Here is a 16,682-nt window from a genome sequence, read left to right as displayed (position 1 = left end):
CATACATGTACACGAATAGTAAATAAATAAATAAACAAATATGAATATACATTCGAGATTTCAAAATGCATGTTTTTAATAAGGATGCCACATAAAATAAATAAATGAAATTAATAAAAGTAATTTTATATGTTCATAATAAAGTACACTTAATTGTCAGTATAGCAAAAGAATTATATTACATATATATATATATATATATATAAATAAAAGAAACTAAATATTGTTACAAAGAAATGTACAAACATGTACACAAATAAATAAATAAATATAAATTCATGATTTCAAATTGCAAGTTTTTTTAATAAGGATGTAACATAAAATAAAAATTAAATTAAATAAATAAAAGTGGGGTGTCATGATGGCGCAGCGGGTTGCACGATCACCTCACAGCAAGAAGGTTGATGGTTCGAGTCCCAGCAGGGTCAGTTGGTGTTTCTGTGTGGAGTTTGCATGGTCTTCCCATGGCATGACATGGGTTTCCACCACGAGTCCAAAAACATGTGCTATAGGGCTATTGAATAAGCTAAATTGTCCGTAGTGTATTTGTGTGAATGGGTGTGTATGGGTGTTTTCCAGTGATGCGTTGCAGCTGGAAGGGCATCCACTGCGTACAATATATTCTGGATAAGTTGGCGGTTCATTCCGCTGTGGCAACCCCTGATTAATAAAGGGACTAAGCGGAAAAGAAAAATGACTATAATAAAAGTAACTGTGCATAAATGAAATGTACATGAATGAACAATGTACACAAGTACACTTGATTGTCAGCATAACAAAAGAGTTATATTATATTTTAGTATATTATATTAAATTATATCATATCAGAAACAAAATATTTTTACAAAGTATGTACATAAATAATGTATAAATTAATAAACAAAAACAACTGGGCATTTATGATTTCAAACTGCAAGTTTTTTATGAGGATGTCATGTAAAATACTTATAAATATGACTTACTAAATACTTTATAGTATGTACATAATAAAGTGCACTTGCTTCTCAGCGTAACAAAAGAACTATATTATATTATTCATTCTTTCATTTTCTTTTTGGCTTAGTCCCTTTATTCACCAGGGGTCGCCACAGTGGAATGAACCGCCAACTATTCCAGCATATGCTTTACACAGCGGATGCTCTTCCAGCTGCAACCCAGTACTGGGAATTATATTATATTATATTATATTATATTATATTATATTATATTATATTATATTATATTATATTATATTGTATTATATTATATTATATTATATTATATTATATTATATTATATTTATAAGAAAATAGATAAATAAAAGTTTTTTGCAAGTATGTTACGCAAAAATTAATAAAGTAATTTTTATATGCACATAATAAAGTACACCTAATTATCAGCGTAAAAATATATATACATTATATTATATGTAAATAAAAATTCTATAATTGTATTGTTAAAACATATTACTTATTTTAACAAAATTCTAAATATATTACATATTAGTTATGTAATATATTTAATATCATATTAGTTATACATACAAGTTAAGCACATTTTTGACCAACCACGATGAAGCATTTTAGATATATTAATATGAGTTTTAATATTTATATTTACATGTACACTGTAAATTTCAATAATTTTAAATAGTTATTAATTATCTAATCATAATTAACCTAATTAAGCCTTTATATGTCATTTTAAGCTGAATACTAGTAACTTGCAGAATAACTAGAAATATATTAGGTACTGTTTGATTTGATTTGTTAATGATTTGATTCAGTTAAAATTTCTGTTTAACGGAGAGAAGATTATTTCAACACATTTACAAACATAATAGTTTTAACAACTCAGCTCTAATAACTGATTTATTTTATCTTTGTCATGATGACAGTAAATAATATTTGACTAGATATTTATCAAGACACTTCTATACAGCTTAAAGTGACATTTAAAGGCTTAACTAGGTTAATTAGGTTAACTAGGCAGGTTAGGGTAATTAGGCAAGTTATTGTATAACAATGGTTTGTTCTGTAGAAAAAAAAAAAGCTTAAAGAGGCTAATAATGTTGACCTTAAAATGGTCTTTAAAAATGTAAAACTGCTTTTATTCTAGCTGAAATAAAACAAATAAGACTTTCTCCAGAAGAAAAAATATTATCAGACATACTGTGGAAATTTCCTTGCTCTGTTAAACTTCATTTGGGAATTTTATTTAATTTTTTAATTCAAAGGGGGTGAATAATTCTGACTTCAACTGTATATATTTATTTATTTTTTCTTCTGGATAAAGTCATCATGGCAAAGACAAAAGAAGCTATTAGAAATGAGTTATTAAAACTATTATGTGTCGAAATATACAGCTTTATGTTTACAAGCAGATTGTGGTTCTGCACACTAACAAAGCTTGACAAATATTAGCATGTCAGCCTTCCAGTGAAGAGCTTATTTAAATATGGGAGAAAACACACACTGCCATATTGTACAGTGTAAACATTGACTCCTGATGTCTCTGGCATAGTTCAGAATTTCCATAATGTGTTATAATGAATCATTAAGCAGCAGATATTAGATTTATCATTATGCAAACAACCGTATGAGATTTTATTGATTTATTGAACACAGATATAACTCGGAGTCGATTAAGATACAAATAATCATTTATTTTGATCATGTTTTGAGCACTGAGCTTGTATGATGACTTATTGTAACTGTATATTGTAAATCTTTAACTTATATTGTTAAAAAAAAGCTATTTTTTAGAAGAACAGAGCAATAGGTGAGAATAAGTGTGTGTGTGTGTGTGTTTTCTAGTCTGGATCATCGCGTGTGTGTGTGAGATCATTCACTCTGCACACTGTGGCCTCCTTTGAGAGAGAGTGTGAAATACAGTCAAACACACACACGCGCACACGCACACACACACACACAAGCTTCTGATGTCTTCCTTTCTTTAGGCTAACACAGTCAATCAGTTGTTGTTTATTAGATGAATAAAATATATACTTATTTATTTGTGCATTAACTTTTCTGTTAATGCTTACGATGCGATTTGTATTTGCTCTGCCATGGTCGCATAGCCCTCACCGTGGGTATCGCTGATGCGCACTTCCAGCCTGATCTCACGAGAAAACGCAAGTATTTTACGTTTTGTCAGTTTAGTGGCTAATTCGTACGAGTTCATTCATACGAAATTGTACGATTTTAAAAAGGAGGCGTGGCACCTTAACCCCACCCCTAAACCCAACTGTCATTGGGGGATGAGCAAATCGTACTAAATCTTACGAATTAGATCGTACGAATTCTTACGAATTAGCCACTAAATCAAAAAGTTACGAATTGCCGTGAGATTGTGTTGACTTTTCAAAAAATGTAAGCTTTGTGATTGGTCGGCTTGGTAGCCCTGACGACAGTGGGCTGGACCAAGAGCCGCGCAAACCGGTTGGAGCGAGTGTTTACAAGTGTCGAGTCCTGTGAAGGAGCTCCAGGTGGAAAGTTTTGTTTTGCGTTTACCTCATGATTAAAGTTGTTGCTCGTTCGCCGGTTCCTGCCTCTGAATGAGCGAGTTTGATCCACTTGTAAATTAAAGGTAGCGTTCAGAAAAAACACCAGAGAAGAAATTCGACACAGAGGAACAACCTCACTGCCAGCTAGCATTTCGGAAGTGTTATTGCAGAGCAACAATAACAGTATGCAGAAGTATAAATGCACGACTATGCGCAAGGCATGCACCATGGGTCATGCCGATTACTCAATGCAGAAGTATAAACCAGGTTGTCATTGTGTGGACGTTACCACTATGACGTCTATCAGACGTTGGATTTTGGTTGTCATACCTGACGAATATATGTATTGACGTCAATATGACGTTGGTTTAAGATATTGGCTCGACATTGGATTTTGTTCACTGTCCAACACAACCTAAAATCAACCAAATATCAACGTCATTTGACATCATTATTGGACGTCAAAATAACATTGTTCTTAGACGCTGGCTTGACATTAAAATTTAGGTCACTTGACGTCACCACCTAAATCTAACCTAATATTAAGGTCATATGACGTTGTGTGCCTGCTGGGAAGTAAACAAATACTTCCAGAGGCCAGTGCTTCAGGCATCTGTGTGGAAGTAAAATCTAATTCCCACATCATTTCTGAAGGACTAATAAGAGTGTTTGTTGACTCAGTAAATGGAGATATTTTTCTGAGCATCAGAAGCTAAACAGAGGGGCAAAAAAGCCAGAGAATTCCTGCTCTTTGTATCGGAGGACTAAACCCCACCGCTCAACCTCCCCAAAAAACACACAAGCTGCAAAATTATTTAATGAATTGAGCTAAAGCCAAGAAAAAAAAAGCCATGAAAGCGTTTTGAAAGAGACCTTGTGTGCATGTATGTGTTTCCAAAGTGGTTGTAAAGTGGCAGATATTTTTCTCTCTCTCATATCTGGAGGCCTATAGCGCTGTTTATAGCTCCTCGGGGATTGGGTTTCTGCCATGTCAGAGTTCATGGAAAACTGTTCTTTTGAGCACTTCTGGTCAAAACTAAATCGTGCATGCAAAATAACACAATCCCCCGCTCAATAAACTGCTTTACAACAACTTGCCACAAAGCCACAAACAAATAAAATGTTTTTACAGTTATAATAAATCACATACTGCCACCATACTGTCAGATCAAGATCCTATTTAGAATAATCTATTTGAGTTTGATATAGATGTAAATTCAATCTTTAATTTTCCTTTGGCTTAGTACCTTTATTCATCAGGGGTCACCACAGCGGAATGAACCGCCAACTTATCCATCATATGTTTTAGGCAGCGTTTTTTAATTTATATGGATCTATATGCAGTATTTACATGCCACAACCGTATTATGTATTATAATAAACTGCTGATAACAGCATTAGTAAATAATAATTACTATTATTATTATTTATTTATTTATTTATTTTTTACGATATTTGTAATATTTTAAAATAAATTAGTTTAAGTACCCTCATGATGAAGTTAATTGATAAACAGATAAACCAACAAACAAACTGACATGTGATATGATGGAAATGAATCAAACAAATAAACAAACAGGTAAATAAGCATCATTAAATTACATTATATTAAAATAATACTTATTTATTTATTTTGAAAACATTAACAATATTTGTGATATTTTCAAATAAAATATGTTAGGTACCCTCATGTTGACGTTATTTGATACACCGATACATAAATACAAACAAACAAACAAACAAACAAACTGACATGTGGTATAAATGTAAATGAATCAATCAAATAAACAGAAAAATAAACAAGTAATGATATAAACAAATAAAATATAGATGATTATTTTAATATATGTATTTGTATGTATGCAGCAAGCCAGAAACCCAGAAATAAACTGCATGCAGAGAAAAAATATCTAAGATTATTTTACAATAAACTAGAGTTGTTACGATACCATCAATTCAGGCTACGATACTATACCAGCTGAAGTATCACGACACCAAGTAGTATCGCGATACTGTATTAATTCATAACTCAAATCAACAAAATAAAGCAAATTATCAGAAATACTACATATGTCATAATACTTCAATTCCCCTATTATTGAAAACGTATTATTTGTACAGACGTTCTCTGCTTTGTTTTGTATATACTGTGACTCTTTTGTTGTTATTGCTTTACAGTATGTTGTTATTGTTATTGATTATATGCTGGCACAAACGTTTGAGCATTTTAGTGACTTTTCCATATGTAACATATTGACGATACTACTGTTTACAAACTACAGTGGCACTGCCAGTATTTTGGAGCTATAGTATCGCGGTGCTACAACCGTGCAACCCTAAAATAAACTTATTATAGGTTTTTTTTGCCAAATATAATAAACTATTTTAGATAGTTAAGAAATCAATAATAATAATAATAATTATTATTATTATTATATATTTTTATTATAAATAAAAACACTGCAAAATTAACTACAAATTAAACTACATATTTTACAAAATAATACATTTGCAAAAATATATATTTACATTGTCAGGGAGGGGATAAATAATAAATGTTTAAATGAATAAATAATAGGTTAAATTAATATTTCTTTTCAGTACTTATTTTAAATGCAGCATTACATTAACATTCCACAAACCCACAAGCAAAACAGATATATAGAAATAATAAATACTGTATATTCTATATAAAAAGCAGTCTTTCAGTATTTTTATGCTGTTTTTAAAACGTACAGCACAGACTAGAATCAAACCAGAATTGCTATTATGGCAGAGAAATATGTATTTGTTTTAAGTTTGAGCATGCCTTATCATGCCAATGATTGAGTGTGAAATCAATGTGAAAAACACTGCACACATTTCAGCTTCCAACGCTTCACATCTGGAGCTCACTGACTGTACAGCACACACATTTAAGCAAAAAATTGTTGATGGTAGGCCTGTCATGATAGCTGTTTTTTGTTGTAGAATATATTGCACCAAAATATATTTCCATAAACAATATTATTGTCATGACCCTTTTATGCCACTCATTACATAATGCCAGAATGACAATACAATATCATCACAATGCACGTACACTTTTCCAAAGCACACATCATATTTTATTCTTAAGAATATTTAATTATAGTCATTTTAACAGTTTAACAACGAGGTATTGGAATCAGAATGTGAAACACATATCCTAAATAACGAATAATTAATGTTAACAAAAGGATGCAAGATAAAAGGTAACAGAGGCTTCAATATCGGCTACCAGATCTATTTTAAGTTGTCAGACCCTCACATGAAAATATACTATAGTGATTTATAGTAAATACTACAGTGTTTTTTAACCATAGTGACACTGATGTTTCCATTAGAGGTAAAGATGCTGCACAATTAGCTAAAGTATTGCTAGAATGGGTTATTTATTGCCGATATATAGTGCATGCTCAAATATTTTTGAGGTCATGACTGTTGTGCGATAATTCTTTATATTGGTTATTGTGACAGGCCTAGTCGATGGTTTAAAAACACAGATCTAGAAATGTTCTCCTCTGACTGTAAAATGATATTGCGTGGATGTTTTTGCTTTTGCACATTTGAAAATCATTACATCACTGTCTGTGCCCTCGAACTAGGACAGAGTGTGCGTCTGCTGTTCTGCAAACAACATAAAAACACACAAAACAACTCTAATAGATCGCAATTAAAGTTGATTTTCAATTAAAGAAAATGAGTCATTATTTACTCTGAGGAAAAGGAAAAAACCTCAAAGGTTTTGAACAATTAGAGCCAATATCAACTTCTTTATATTTATATAGCATATTTAACTGCAAGCTGAGTTGCTTATGCTGCTTCACATAAGATGTATATACGTATATAAATGATATAAACGACAACGTGGTACACAAAGAAAGATATTCCAAAGAACAGCATCTGACTTTTATTCCTATTTTAGCAGTTTAAAACTATTTATTGCTTCTGGACCATAATTTATAACACTTTTTGTTTGTTAACTGTCACAAAAATCTGATAAACTGTATGTTTTTTATTTATTTATTTAAGGAAAACTCAATATATATATTTTTTTATTTTATAGTAGCTCATCACAACATGCTCAACTAACATCTGACAATTTTAAAGTGTCCAAATTTATAGTTATAGTTTATAAATAGTTTCCTACTTTGTGTTTTCTGTATTATTATTATTATTATTATTATTATTATTGAAGCACAGTGGCGCAGTGGGTAGCACGATCACCTCACAGCAAGAAAGTCACTGGTTCAAGCCTCGGCTGGGTCAGTTGGCGTTTCTATGTGGAGTTTGCATGTTCTCCCTGTGTTCGTATGGGTTTCTTCCGGTTTCCCCCAAAAGTCCAAACACATGCGCTATAGGTGAATTGAGTAAGCTCAATTGCACGCTATGTGTGTGAATGAGAGTGTATGGATGTTTCCCACTGATGGGTTGCGGCTGGAAGGGCATTCGCTGCGTAAAAATTGTACTGAATAAGTTGGCGGTTCATTCCGCTGTGGCGACCCCAGATTAATAAAGGGACTAAGCCGAAGAGAAAATTAATGAATGAATGAATCAATGAATTATTATTATTGGGATCTTGATCTCTGGTTTGTCAACTTTGATGCTGGAAATTCTCCTCTACAGTTTACCAAAGTGACTTTTATTTACATTTGAGTATTGTGAAACAATATAATTTATAACACAAATATAGACAATATAGCACTTCAAACTACTAAAATGTGAATAAAAAGTCCCTTTTTTTTTTTTAAACGTCTACACATCAAACTACCTTTGAGGAAAGATCAAGTTCCCTTAATGCAATTCAAAAGCATAAATAAACCAAAAAAAAATGCATACATCAAACAGCTAATTTATGGAGATAGATAGATAGATAGACAGACAGACAGACAGACAGACAGACAGACAGACAGACAGACAGACAGACAGACAGACAGACAGACAGACAGACAGACAGACAGATAGATAGATAGATAGATAGATAGATATTTTTTGATAGTCTACAGAACAAACCATCGTTATACAATAACTTGCCTATTTACCCTAACCTGCCTAGTTAACCTAATTAAATGTCACTTTAAGCTGTATAGAAGTGTCTTGAAGAATATCTAGTCTAACATTATTTACTGTCATCATGGCAAAGATAAAATAAATCAGTTATTAGAAATGAGTTACTAAAACTATTACGTTTAGAAATGTGCTGGAAAAATCTATTCTCCGTTAAACAGAAATTGGGGTAAAAAATAAACAGGGGGATAATAATTCTGACTTCGACTGTAAATATACTGTACATAAATAAATATATAAATAACAGTAACTCATCATAACATGCTCCACTAACATCTGACAACTTTAAAGTGCACAAATCCTTCATATATTCTTTATCCTTTCAGTCTTTACACACACACACACACACACACACACACACGCGCACACACACGTTGCAGTTTTTTCTAATATTTTAAAATCACAGCGTTATTGAATATAATAAGTGGGAGCCCAGTGAGATTCACTGTTTATCTCTTTATGAGCTTGTCTGTCAGTGTGTGTGTGTGTGTGTGTGTGTGTGTGTGTGTGTGTGTGTGTGTGTGTGTGTGTGTGTGTGTGTGTGTGTGTGTGTGTGTGTTTTCCGCGTTCTGTGGTTCTCTGTGCTGCTTGTTAATCTCTCTTAAATGAGAGCCATAAAAGCAGGCGGCGTGTGAATTAAGAGCAATAAGTACCTCATCACTGCTTGATAAATACTACTCTGGAACAGAAAAACAAGCCATTTACAAATAACACACCATTAAAACCACGTCATATAGTCATTAAAAATCAATATTCTTCAGTATTTGTTTTACATTAAATGTCATACAGAAACAATTCTGGGTTCCCCAAACAGTCTTTCGATCAAACAGTTGTTAAAGCACTATTTTTTTTTTCATATTGTGAGAAAAAAAAAAAAAAACGTTTCTTATCTAAATAAACTTGTGGAACCCAAATGTTTAAGTTTATGCAGATTGATGAAGAGTAGAGCTGATGAAGAGTAAATTTGCATTTTTGGGTGAATTAGTCTTTAAAATATACTTATTTAAATTGAGTTTCCTACACTGAAAAAACGTATTCATAGATGATTCCTTGGATTTACTCATTTTTTTGCGTTAAGTGGTTGTAAACAATTCATTTAAGTTGAATTTAAACAAACAAATTAAGTTGAACATTGTTAAATTTAATTTGTTTGTTTAAATTCAACACAAATAAATTGTTTGCAACAGTTTTGCAACACTTTTTCAGTGTAGTTTACTAAATAAATCTGCAAAAAATATTTTTGATTGTCAGAAGATAAACAAATATAGGTTAAGTTAAGATTTATTTTCAATACTTGTTTGAATGCAGCATTACAGTAACATTCTACAAACAAAACAGATCAAACAAATAATAAATATACCAGAGTAAACATGCAGAGTGGAGCATAAATATGGTGATTTATTTAACTAATGGTAAAAGGTGACATTTTTAGTAGATAGACAAAAAGAGAGACAGAAAGAGAGGCGGATGGATGGATGGATGGATAGATAGTAGTAATATTTAATATTAGTTTTAATATGTTTACATTATTATTATTAGTAGTAGTAGTTGTAGAAATATTTAATATTATTTTTATGATTATATTAGTAGTAGTAATAGTATTTAATATTAATAATATAAACTTAAAAAAACTAATATTAAATATTTATACTACTACTACTAATAATAATAATATAAACATAATAAAAACTAATATTATTATTACCCCGGATTAATAAAGGGACTAAGCCGAAAATTAATGTTTATATTATTAGTAGTAGTTGTAGTAATATTTAATATTAGTTTTATTATGTTTATATTATTATTATTAGTAGTAGTAGTAGATAGATAGATAGATAGATAGATAGATAGATAGATAGATAGATAGATAGACAGACAGACAGACAGACAGACAGACAGACAGACAGACAGACAGACAGACAGACAGATAGATAGATAGATAGATAGATAGATAGATAGATAGATAGATAGATAGATAGATAGATAGATAGATAACTTTAGACAGTTTAAGCAAAGGCTACTGTAATAATAATAAAATAATGAATAATAAAATCTGCATAATTATGTTTATTTTGTGTCTATCTATCTATCTATCTATCTATCTATCCTTAAACTGCATGTATAAAGACAGTTTTTAAGTTTAAAGTGTTTAGTAAGGTTTTTTTTGTAATACTTTACATGCACTTGTTTTAACATTGTGGCGAATATACATGGGTCAATATTGAGACAACCCATTATGGTTTTCACATCAAATTAATTTTACAAAAGCTACATCTGTATGGCTACTCAAATGAACACGCCTAATGTTTCAAAATACCTTCTAAATTAAATGTGAAAATAAAATACCAAAAATACGGGTGAAACTAAAGCTCCATCATCATTCAGTATAGCAGATAGTCTACTGTACATTTACGCAAACATTAAACGACACTTTTATATGTGAGCTTATTAAAATTAAAGCAGCTTTGATGCCCGAAAATCCTTGTATCATCATGACCCAAAAGCGACAGATTCATCCACCATCTAATATACTCAATATGCATGTTTCACCGTATGAGGCCTTATGAAAACTCCTCGCTGTCACGTAGAAATGAGACGCCGTGACGTCAAACGTTGACAAACACAATAAACCAATAATGTCGCAATGACTGAGGAAGAGGCTTTTAAAGGACTCAAACAAAGAGTCAAAAGAACCAGCTGACAAGCATAGAGAAATAAAATAAACGAGTAATGGACTCTCAGTGTCCAACACAGCATGAGCTCCGTGATTTATGCGCGGGTTACTCACGCACACGCACGCGCACGCAATAACGTAAACAGAATAAGAACTTGAATGTTATTATTATTAGTATTAGTGGTGGTGGTAGTTGTAGTAGTCTATTTTTAATATTATTAATAGTCCATTAATTAGTATTGATTAATTATAAATGCTGTAAGTCGCAAATTTAGCATAATTGATAGTTTTTTTTTATTCTGCTACATTAAAAAAACAATTATAGCATAATTTCATGCGTTTTGCTGAATTAGCTTTTACTATATACATACAAAACAAACATAAGTGCCGAATTCTAATTATAAAAGCACACTAAAGTCTATAATAATGATTCGTTCATATAAAATAATTTTAATAAAAAAATAAGGTGATTAGGCCTATATTAAAATAACAGTAATAACCGATATATAAGGTAATATATGTACTTTTACATTCCTGACAAAACAGAATTGGTAAATGCTCGCTTCGAAACACACACACACACACACGCACGCACACACACAAACACACACACACACATTTCAATAGCCCAAACTGCTATGGCGCGGCTCGTTTGACATAACACAACACGCACAAACACACAAGCTGGGAGTAAGGGATCAGCTCTTACTGTTGGTAGTCGTGTTTGCAGTAGAGTTTGTGGTCTCTGGAGTAGCAGCTCATGGTGAGAAGCTGCTGACACACCGAGCACTGCAAACACTCCTCATGCCACGAGCTGTCGTTCACGCGCAGGAGGAAGCGGTCAGAGATCGGCCGGTGACAGCCTTCACACACACTCTGATGATGAGCGCAGTCTGCACCTGACGACACACACACACATTGCTTTTTATTTAATTTTATGGTAACACATTACAATAAGGTTGTATTAATGCATTTACTAACATCGACAAACAATGCATTTATTACAGTATTTGTTCATGTTAGCTAATGGAAATACAGTCGTACATGTTAAATCACGGCGCATTTTCTGTTAACAATCATGAATATGGATTTAATAATGCATCAGTAAATGTTGGACTATGATCAATAAATGCTGCACAATTATTGTTCATAATGAGTTCACGGTAGCAAATGCATTAACTAATGCAACCTTAAGTGTTACCGACTTTATTATGGTTACATGTATAACCTTCACACACACACTGTAGAGTTAAAAAACATCATTCATGCGTTGTCAATGTTGGTCAAATATGCGCTCAAACAATTGATTTCTGTTGTTTTTTTTTTTTTTCAAACTACTTATTTAAAATGAGTGGAAACAACACAACTCTTGAGATTTTTTTTGGGGGGGGGCATCGTCATTATTATAAGTTCAATCCACTTAAATTGGTCACAAATTGACACACACAATGTTGGGTTAATTTCTTAAATAAATGTAGGCTAAATTACACTTTTTAACCCAATGGTTGGGTTACAAACATAAGGTTGGTTTAATTGTTTTCTGTTTATTAAATGTAGGCTAAATTACACGTTTTAACCCAACGGTTGGGCTACAAACACAAGATTGGGTTCATGGTTTATTAAATGTAGGCTAAATTACACTTTTTAACCCAATGGTTGGGTTACAAACACAAGGTTGGTTTAATTGTTTTTTGTTTATTAAATGTAGGCTAAATTACACTTTTTAACCCAACGGTTGGGCTACAAACACAAGATTGGGTTAATTGTTTTTTTGTTTATTAAATGTTGACTAAATTACCATTTTTAACCTACCAGTTGGGCTACAAACACGAGGCTGAATTAATTGTTTTGTTTTGTTTTTATTAAATGTAGGCTAAATCACACTTAATCCAACGGTTATTTATTAAATGTATGCTAATTTACACTTTTTAACCCACCGATTGGGCTACAAACACAAGATTGGGTTGTTTTTTGTTTATTAAATGTAGCCTAAATTACACGTTTTAACTCAACGGTTTGACTTACCCATTTTTTTATTTGGGTTACAAAAACCCAGCATTTTTGAGCGTATAACAAATAAAACAAATTCATCGACACAACTTAGCCTACACTTGAAACTCGAATTAAAATCTTTCTTGAAGTAAACTAAAATAAAACTAAATAAAAATGGTTACGCGGAGTTATTACCAAACCATTTAATTTGATTCACGCATGTTTTTATATAGCTTTATACTTTTAATTTAAATCAAAATTATATTGTAATGATTAATATTATAACATGTTGTTATATTGTTTGACTAAAATGTTACATCTAGCCCATCATCAATTAAATAGGTTAATTTGAATAACAGGTTACCTGTCAACAAACACTTCGAGTGTTTATTTAGAGGAAACCATGCACACTGTGTCTGCATTACGTCCATTAATCAGAATATTGGTGTTAATATTTCGGCACCGGTTGCTATAATATAATATAGCCTGCCCTGTACATTTGAACGTTTTTAACTAATAAAAACAAATAGTTAAAACAAATAATAAAAAAGAAAATACGTATTGATGCAAAAGACAACTCAGATTTACAATTTATATTTTTTTGCTAAAACAAATCGTTTACAATATACATGCAACATGATTGCACATATACACACACATACATATATACAGATACACACATATACATGCATGCATATATATATATATATATATATATATATATATATATATATATATATATATATATATATATATATATATATATATATATATATATATATATATATATATATATATACACACACACACACATATATGTTTTTATTACGTAACTTAATTCTGTAAAAGAAATGGTGAAGTCAAATCTATCCTATCATTTAATCGTACGTTTTTAATTGTAAATTTACAAGCGTTTTAGAAAACATGAAAACGTGCACATTTAACTATAATCTGAGCCGTGAGAATATAATAATTGCTGTCAGATTTAAAACATGTCTGATTTAAATTTAGACGATATTATAGGTTGCGATGCTAAAGACACGCTTTAAAAATGCTGGGTTGTCGGGTTAATTTTCCTGTTTGATTGTATGTTTGTTTCAATGACATTTAAATAACATTTTTAACCCAGCATTTTTTTTATTGTGTGTGTGTGTGTGTGTGTGTGTATATTGAAGTGTCAGCCCTCGTGTGTTTGTCTGAGAGTGTGTACGGAACTCACCCAGCATCACTCCCAGAGTCTCCGCTCCTGTCCTGAACTGATCCTCAATTTTGATTCCGTCCAGCATGTCGATCTGAAGTGTTGCCGGACACAGACTTTTTCCTGAAGCGTAAAACCGATCACACACACACACACACACGAGACAGAAACTAAAAGTAAACTATATCTTCAGTCGCTTATTGGTTTAATAGAGAAGGCAAGACAGCGTATTTAAAGAGCTGCGTCTACTGCTCCTGATCACGCCGACTCTGAGGATCTTATAGCCGGATCTGTCGAGAGGGTCGGTGTGGGAGGATTGGTGGAGAAGTTGTAGTAATCCAGCGGTGTGTGTAAATGTGTGTGTGTCTGAGCTCCTCTTGAGGATCCTGGAGCTGCTGAACTCCCTCTGATCGCGTCATTCTGCCGAGCTGCATGTGATGCTATTGGTGCTGGATCACGCAGAACCGCCTACAACACACACACACACACACACACACACACACACACACATAGAAAGACAGAAACCCACACAAAAAGACATCCACAGACAGTAACACAGAGAGAGAGAGAGAGAGAGAGAGAGAGAGAGAGAGAGAGAGAGAGAGAGAGAGAGAGAGAGAGAGAGAGAGAGAGAGAGAGAGAGAGAGACAAACACACACACACACACAGAAATACAGACAAACACACAAACACAGAAAGACAGGTAGAGACACACATACAGACAGACACACAAAGAGACACACACAAAAGGCAGGCAGACACAGACACAGACACAAAAATACAAACACAGACTCACAACTCACAAACACAGAAAGACTGACAGACAGACACAAGACAACACACACACACACACACACATACAGACACAGCCCCACACACACACACACAGCCACACACACATAAATACAGACAGACACACACACAGCCACACACACACACACAAATACAGACAGCCACACACACACACACACACACACACACACACACACACACACACACACACACACACACACACACACAAATACAGACAGCCACACACACACACACACATACACACACACACACACACACACACACAAATACAGACAGCCACACACACACACACACAAGACACAAACACTCTTAAATATTTCCACGAACAGCATTTAACCTTCATTTCCATTGCTGAAGATATTTAGAGTCAATCTAAAAGGATTTTCTTCACATCATAAGACAAAGACAAAGTTCCTTCAGGTGTAAAAATGATTCTCAATACAGTAAAAAATTCAATAAATGAAATTAAATAAATAAAAATAAATAAAACAAAATTAAATCAATTAATTAAATTAAATACATTAATTAAATTAAACTAATAAATTAATTTAATGTATTTATTGATTTTAATTAATTAAATAAATAAAATAAATTTATTAATTAAATTTGGTGTTTTCATATAATTTCTTATTTGAACATCATGCAAAAATAACCTGCATAATCGAACTAAATTATAGTCAATATATACACGCTAAAAATGCTTAGTTAACCAGAGTAAAATGAACAAGCTCAACAGTTGAGTAAAAAAGTCATATTTATTTAATGTAACTCAACTCTCAACTCAATTAATTTCGCACTTCCAACCAACCACAAAGCCAAAGCGCTGTACATAAAACAGAAAATACATGCAAGGAGCCAAAATACAAACTCACAACACATGATTAAAAGCTACAGAAATAAGTGTTTTCGGTGACCTCTGAAAAGACTATATAGATGTTCTTAAGCAGAGTGGAAGATCTTTCCAAAGTCCTGGAGCTGCTACTGAAAAAGCTCTATCACCGCTATCACACATGTCAAGCGTGATCGCGGAGCTGTCAAATAGAGTCGATCCTTAGAGCGAATTAAGGGATCTCACGTGTTGAAGTTTATTAATTAGCTCAGAAATATACTCAGGGGCCAGGTCATGGGGGGGGGTTTAAAAAAACATACAACAGTACACCTTAGCTGGATCGGTAACCAGCGTAGGGAAACCAGGCGTGGTGTGTAAAATTAACCCAACGTTGGGTCTGTCCATATTGACCCGACGTCAGGTTAATACAACTTTTTAGATTAATATGCCTGAATTAACCACATTTCATACTGTTGAGCTATGAAGTAGAGGTCAGATTATGTGAGTGACTCCTTCAGGCAATTACGAGACTATTTATTTATTTATTTATTCATTCGGCTTAGTCCCTTTCTTAATCAGGGGTCACCACAGCGGAATGAAC

At 32.5% G+C, this 16,682-nt stretch overlaps 1 protein-coding gene across 2 annotated transcripts in view; it reads right to left on the bottom strand.

Moving 5' to 3' along the window:
- Positions 1-14,840, bottom strand: part of lmx1ba (LIM homeobox transcription factor 1, beta a) — a 111,926-nt gene extending 97,086 nt beyond the window's left edge. The window contains exons 1-2 of one of the 2 annotated variants that reach the window (XM_056457271.1): positions 14,461-14,840; positions 11,959-12,148 (exon numbers count right to left, since the gene is read on the bottom strand). In XM_056457271.1, the coding sequence (XP_056313246.1) occupies positions 11,959-12,148; positions 14,461-14,527 (257 nt within the window). In that variant the 5' untranslated portion in view covers positions 14,528-14,840. The remainder of the gene's footprint in view (positions 1-11,958; positions 12,149-14,460) is intronic. The other variant, XM_056457272.1, reaches the window with a different exon arrangement.
- Between the last annotated feature and the right edge of the window lie 1,842 nt (positions 14,841-16,682).

The sequence above is a fragment of the Danio aesculapii genome, chromosome 5 (genome assembly GCF_903798145.1).
Source record: "Danio aesculapii chromosome 5, fDanAes4.1, whole genome shotgun sequence".
Taxonomy (NCBI): domain Eukaryota; kingdom Metazoa; phylum Chordata; class Actinopteri; order Cypriniformes; family Danionidae; genus Danio; species Danio aesculapii.
Note: the sequence above shows the minus strand (reverse complement) of the source record. Positions and strands in the feature narration are given on the sequence as shown.